Source organism: Xyrauchen texanus, chromosome 18 (assembly GCF_025860055.1).
Source record: "Xyrauchen texanus isolate HMW12.3.18 chromosome 18, RBS_HiC_50CHRs, whole genome shotgun sequence".
Taxonomy (NCBI): domain Eukaryota; kingdom Metazoa; phylum Chordata; class Actinopteri; order Cypriniformes; family Catostomidae; genus Xyrauchen; species Xyrauchen texanus.
In genome coordinates this window covers 17659643-17667009 of record NC_068293.1, presented here as the reverse complement: position 1 = coordinate 17667009, position 7367 = coordinate 17659643, and the positions used below count along the sequence as shown (strand labels likewise).

Sequence of the window (7367 nt, the reverse complement as noted above, 5' to 3'; positions counted from 1 at the left end):
TGACTCTCTGGAGGCTTTACACACTTTTTGTCTTTATCTCTTCTGCATTCTTTCACCTTATTTTCATGCTCATTCTATACGCTACAGCTCCCTTGCCACTCTTCACACATTTTATTTTTAATTCTAAACAGCACATGGATTCTTTGTATTCTAAGCACAGACAGCATTCTACAGACAGATTGTGTTTGGCGCTCTCAGGACAGGGTATCTTATTTCACGGAGGAGACTCAATCTCTGGTGGTAAGTGAAAAACAAACTCCTGACTTGACCCCTTCTCATTTAATTGAAAGAAAACAAGACAAGAAGGCATTTCCAAGTTAATAATTCATCCTGAAATGACCTGCCACTTACATTCAATGGTTATTGTTAATAAACATAAAGGAATAGTTTACCCAAAAATGAAACTTCTTTCATCATTCTGTCACCCACATTTTGTTCCAAACCTGTAAGGCTTTCTCGTTTCCAGGACAATGAATAAGGTTAAACAATATCTTGACTGTTCCTTTCCATATAATAAAAGTGAATTGGGACGTGTCTGTTTAGCATTCAGCGATTCAAATGTAATGTTTTTTGCACCCCTGGTGACTCGTGACAAAACGCTTTTGACATCAATGGCACCATATTTGATTTGAGAGTTTCAGAGGACGGGAAGGATGCAGTTTTTTTGTTTTTCATTATTTTGAATTCTTGGCAGCCCTAGAACCCATTCATTTTCATTATATGGAAAACCTCTACCAAAATATACTTTATAATTTACATTATATTACATTATTTTGTATTGTATTCATTTCAAGGTATCACAATTCCAGACATTTAATTGTAGAAAACATTCCCTGTCATAGGTCAGTTATGATCACTACTTTATTTTAAGAATGAAATGTCAGAATAATAGTAGAGAGAATTATTTATTTCAGCTTTTATTTCTTTCATCACATTCCCAGTGGGTCAAAAGTTTATATACACTTTGTTAGTATTTGGTAGTATTGCCTTTAAATTTTTTAACTTGGGTCAAACATTTTGGGTAGCCTTCCACAAGCTTCTCACAATAAGTTAGGAATAACCATTCCTCCTGACAGAACTTGTGTAACTAATTCATGTTTGTAGGCCTCCTTGCTCACACATGCTTTTTCAGTTCTGCCCACAAATTTACGGATTGAGGTCAGGGCTTTGTGATGGCCCCTCCAATACTTGGCTTTGATGTCCTTTTTGGCCATTTTGCCACAAATTTGAAGGTATGCTTGGGGTCATTGTCCATTTGGAAGATCCGTTTGCGACCAAGCTTTAATTTCCTGGCTAATGTCTTGAGATGTTGCTTCAATATATCCACATAATTTTCCTTCCTCATGATGCCATCTAATTTGTGAAGTACCAGTCCCTCCCGCAGCAGAGCACCCCCACACCATGATGCTGCCATGATTCACGGTTGGGATGATGTTCTTTGGCTTGCAAGCCTCACACTTTTTCCTCCAAACATAACAATGGTCATTATGGCCACACAGTTCAATTCATCAGACCAGAGGATATTTCTCCAAAAATAAGATCTTTGTCCCCATGTACACTTGCTGTAGTCTGGCTTTTTTATGGCAGATTTGGAGCAGTGGCTTCTCCCATGCGGAACAGCCTTTCAGGTTATGTCAATATATATTGTTTTAGTGTGAATATAGATAATTGTCTACCTGTCTCCTCCAGCGTCTTCACAGGGTCCTTCGCTGTAGTTTTTGGGATTGATTTGCACTTTTCACACCAAAATACATTTATCTCTAGGAGACAGAATGCGTCTCCTTCCTGAGGGGTATGATGGCTGCATGGACCCATTGTGTTTATACTTGCATATTATTGTTTGTACAGTTGAACGTGGTACCTTAAGGCATTTGGAAATTGCTTCCAAGGATGAACTAGACTTGTGGAGGTCCACAATTTTTTTCTGAGGTCTTGGATGATTTCTTTTGATTTTCCCATGATATCAAGCAAAGAGGCACTGAGTTTGAAGGTAGGCCTTAAAATACATCCATAGGTATACCTCAAATTGACTCCTATCAGAAGCTAATAACTAAAGAAAGAATAATATATAGGTGCAACAAGGTACACTGCTGAGTGACATATGTCATCAGCAAAAAGGCAACTGTAAATCTATCTAAGTGTCTGAACTGAAAATATGTAAGATCAAGTGTTTATTGTCATTGGACATAAAAATAGTACACATTACATGATCATTAAGAAAATGTACAGGTAAATTCTCTCATGTCATCATCTGTCAGTGAACACTTTTACATATACTTTTATTTTTCCCGAGTCACCTTCATTCCATATATATTACTCACCAGAGGCCCATGCTGCTGATGTATCACAATGGCACAATGGCTGTGGAGAATTCCATCTGTACATTCATCAGGGCTCTAACTCAAGCAGTATCCCTGTGAACACAATTAAACAGCATATGGATTGACAAAATAACAAAGCAGGCATAGCAACTTAACACTGAATAAGATTGGAGAACTAAATAAAAAATGTTTCTCAGAAATTAAAAAAATATCTCTCCAAAAGAGGTGTCTCATGTTTCAAAGCAAAAGGATTCTGCCAAGGCTTGCATTTAGTGCAGAGAGGCACAGAGAGTTTGTATCTATCATGAAATGTTAGTCTCTAGGCATATGATGGAGGTGACTGCATGACCTTCTTCTTTCATCACTCAGAGTTCCTTTAACAATCAGGTTTCTACACTAAACAAATTGCAAAGTGGACCAGAGGAGTCCTGTCATCCAGTAAATCACACCACAAAGCCTAAACCGACCAAAAGTAATGGCCTTCACACTGTTTGCACCCTAGTAAAACGATGAGATCACAAACAAACTGCTGGGAAATCAGGAAGGATGTCAGCTTTTTATGTGGTGGGAAACTTTGTATAGTCTGATGAAGTCAATATTGATTATTATGTAAAATGAATAGTTCATGGATGCTGATTGATCAATTTATAGTTAAAGTTGAAATGTGTCAATTCTGCAGCAATAGCGCAATCAAATGGAATTATGCCAATGGAGTAATGTGTCTGAATCTTCAGTATTCACAAAACTGTAAGTGAGAAACACGAGGATGACCATCCCATTTCTGGTGAGATTCTGAAGTGCAGATCAAGTGGACACTTTACGATCCCATAATCACTTTGGAACTGAACCACGAGTCAAACAGCTCTTCTCAACTGTAAGTGATATACAGTATATATATATATATATATATATATATATATATATATATATATATATATATATACATACCAAGAAAGTTTGTTGTGCTTAAATTGTGCTTGATTAACAAAACCAGAGTAGATTATTTTCTAGGTTCTTGTTATAACATCATATATTTGGGTCATGGGTCAGTACCCATGTCCCGGGATGAAGTATGTAATGATGTATACCCTTGCAAAAATTGAGAGTTCAAGCAAACTTGCTGCAAACTTGTTGAAAATAATTAGTGGGAAATTTGTTATAAGAACTTTAGATTTTTTGTAAGGGTATGATGAAGAATCTATTCATACTGCTTACCTGCTCACCTCACTGGCTGGGAAGTGCATCCTTAATCAAATAAACATTCATTTGTCTGATGATTTCCGACTCAAGCGTCTGTCTGCTGTTGGTCAAACAAACAGATAGTCCTGCCACAACTTCATTGGTTAAATCAATGAGCATGTTTACGTGCACATTCTTGCATGATTATATTTAATAAGCCGACAATGTGTGTGGTCATTTAAATGCAATAAACAGGGTTCCTTTATCAGTGTAAGGTCATAAACAGCTTAAGAATAAACCAATTGACACGGGTACACTTTTGCCCAGTATGGCGACTTCGCATGGCATGTAAAAACCTTAACTGCCATTCTTACCAGCTCATCCAACAGAAAAGCATGTGTTGAGCACATGCTTCTTTGCTGTTTGAGGTCAAGAGCATAGAATAATACAATTATTTCAAATGTTATGTAAATGTGAATTTCTTGCCTTGTCAGTTTTTTTAAATAAGCTGATTTTAGAGAGTAATCAGCGTATTGGTGTGCATGTAAACATTGTGTGGGGCTGCATGATCTGTTTAAACAAAAAGGGGAATTTTTATATCACAGAGACACAGTTTTCTAGAAAATAGTTACATATGCATTGTTTACTTATGGTTGTCTCTGCATATTAAGGTGGGTTAGGAGAAAGTATTTTAACACATAAAAATGTATTCACTACAGCTTTAACAGCTATGTTGTGAAACACCTGTAGTTACTCTGTTTAGCACTGCACAGCACACATAATACTCTTTTATGGTTTATTGTCAAGGACTATATCTTCATCGGAAGGTAATAAAGTTATTAATTAATTTGCTTATTAAAATAATATTTCAATGACAATGTGTGTTCTTAATAATTTATCATGAAGTATATTTTAATAAAATTGATTAGGCAATAAAATGCAGTGCTATATTTCTACTGTCTATCTATCTATCTATCTATCTATCTATCTATCTATCTATCTATCTATCTATCTATCTATCTGTCTGTCTGTCTGTCTGTCTGTCTGTCTGTCTGTCTGTCTGTCTGTCTGTTCTTATGCAAACAGTGCCCATTGATAATCGGAAAAGTTTAGTGCACAAGCACGAGACAAACAAACAAATATGAAATCTGTTGCAATAATCATGAGGGGCAGTACGCTACTTTTCACTTTCTGTGAAGACAAAAGCACTGCCCTGCTGAGCGACGCCTGCGTCTTGACCCCGCCCTGTTCAATAAAAAGGGGCGTATCTAATGTATTCGGAGGACTATTTAAAATGCTGCTGTAACTGTTGTTGGAGTTTCGTTGACTGAAGTGTGTGGATATTTTTCGTGTTTTGGCGCTCATCTGTTTGAACAACATGGAGTATGTGGTAAGTTGATTTAACAACAGTATAAAACGCTTTGCATTACTGTTGTTCGATGTAATTGTTATTAACATGTTTTGTATGTTAGCAATAGTTTACATTGTCGTACAATCTGTAGGCTACTCTGGCTGTCACATGCGTTGCATAGTGTCTTTTTAAAAATAACTTTTTTTTCCAGATTTTTTTCTTTGTTTTTTTTCTTGTCTTTAAATTTGTATTCTGTCCCCATTTGAACGGGGAAATCACAACGTGCTGTTCATGTGTGCAATGAATTAATACAGTGTTGTTTTTTAACGCAGCACTTCGTTTTTGACGATAACAGCACGGGATCTGGTGACGGGGACATGGATGGACTTGAGGGACTCTGTGATATCGCGGATAGCGATGAATTCCAGAGAATTTTCCTCCCCAGTATATATGGGATTATTTTTGTCCTGGGAATCGTTGGCAATGGACTCGTGGTGCTTGTGATGGGCTACCAAAAGAAGTCTAAGAACATGACTGACAAATACAGGTTACACCTCTCCATCGCTGATCTTCTGTTTGTCCTGACTCTGCCCTTCTGGGCTGTTGATGCAGCCAGTGGATGGCATTTTGGGGGTTTCCTCTGTGTCACAGTCAACATGATCTACACTCTGAATCTGTACAGCAGTGTGCTGATCTTGGCCTTCATCAGCCTGGACAGGTATCTGGCTGTGGTTCGTGCCACAAACAGCCAAGGATTCAGGAAACTGCTGGCAGGACGGGTGATTTACATTGGAGTTTGGCTGCCTGCCACACTACTGACTGTGCCTGATCTAGTGTTTGCCAAAGTACGCAATACAGGCGAGAACACAATCTGTGAGCTCAACTACCCACAGCATGCCAACATTGTGTGGAAGACTGTTTTCCGCTTCCAACACCTCATCATTGGCTTTTTGCTGCCCGGTCTGATCATCCTTACGTGTTACTGTATTCTCATCTCTAAACTCTCCAAAAACTCCAAGGGTCAGGTCCTAAAGAAGAAGGCACTGAAGACCACCGTCATCCTCATCCTCTGTTTCTATATTTGCTGGTTGCCCTACTGTGTTGGCATCTTGGTGGACACACTGATGATGCTGAACGTTGTTTCTCACAGCTGTTTCCTGGAACAGGGTCTGCAGAAATGGATCTTCATTACCGAGGCACTGGCTTACTTCCACTGCTGTCTGAACCCTATCCTTTATGCTTTCCTGGGAGTCAAATTCAGAAAATTTGCCCGTAGTTCTCTGAGCATCAGCAGTAGACCGAGTCACAAGATGTTGAACATGAAAAGAGGCCCCATATCGTCTGTATCTACAGAATCAGAGTCATCCAGTGTCCTCTCCTGTTAATGGACACTTTGTATATAAAACTGTCCTACATGGATGACTAAGCTTTAAAATTAAAAGGACTTTACTACACTTTGTACATTGTGAACACAAGCGGTGTGTTCACATGTTTGTGATTTTTTTTATTTTTATTTTTTATTCAATTACGTAATTTAATCTATTTTAAATGTACTCTTTGTACATTTAAAATTTCTATTGCAGGACCTGAAGGCAGAGCCTTGACAAAGTCTGTATACTTGCCATGCAAAAGTTCTCCTCGGGACATCTTTGCAAACTGTTGCCTAGTTTTTTGTCTGATCAAAAATCTGTTCAAGAATGCATAGTGTAAATTATTTGTACTTGTATCATTGTTCACCTTTGTGTATCATTGTTCACCTTTGTGTATGTGTAATTCACTTTCATTATTCTCAGAGAAGCTTTCTAATATTTATTAAAATAACTCGCACTGTATATTGTTATTTTGTTTTTTTATTGTTTAATTTAAGCGTGTCAGGATTTTTGCATTTTGACTTTCATAATTAAACCTTAAAATCATCTCTTTTAATGAGGTCTGACTTATTGTCTTCTTGCAAATCTCCAGTGGCCATAATCGCACACACCCCTCCACCCCATCCTATCTGTGGGGGAGGGTTAGAGCTGAAGTGGAGAGAAGGTCTGTCAAGTTGCCAAAACAAAAGCTCCACCTGATCTCCCACTGAACAGAGGAGAGGCTGAGGAGAGGGTCTGTAATTTTAAGAACATCTGTTCTCTGGCGTTTTAAGCAACCACTGATAAAAGACACCCGTAAACCTACCTACAACATAATTGACCATCTCTTGGGGTTCCTTTTGTTGGATCAGATACACAAACACAAAGTTGATAAGGTAGTTTGAAGATGTGAAACCATAAATTCTGCGGAATGGTTTACAAAAATAGTGCCCTATATGGATATAACATAGAAAAAATAAACATTTTATTGGGTGAATATTAGGAGGCATGTCAATTGAATAGACTATATGAGGCAAAATTCCCAGTCATATATCACCCCAAAATTAAAAGTGAAAATAAAATGCACAAACTAAAATGAAGCCAACATTTAGGACATTACAATGTCATTTTATATTCATGTTTCTCATTATTTGTATTTATATATAG

General features: G+C 37.6%; 1 protein-coding gene across 1 annotated transcript; it reads left to right on the top strand.

Moving 5' to 3' along the window:
- Window positions 1–4798: 4798 nt before the first annotated feature.
- On the top strand, window positions 4799–6747 carry LOC127658864 (C-X-C chemokine receptor type 4-like). The gene is made up of 2 exons (XM_052148398.1): window positions 4799–4890; window positions 5184–6747. The coding sequence occupies exons 1-2, from the start codon at window positions 4879–4881 to the stop codon at window positions 6234–6236; spliced, it is 1065 nt and encodes a 354-aa protein (XP_052004358.1). The 5' UTR covers window positions 4799–4878; the 3' UTR covers window positions 6237–6747.
- The last annotated feature ends 620 nt before the right edge of the window (window positions 6748–7367 follow it).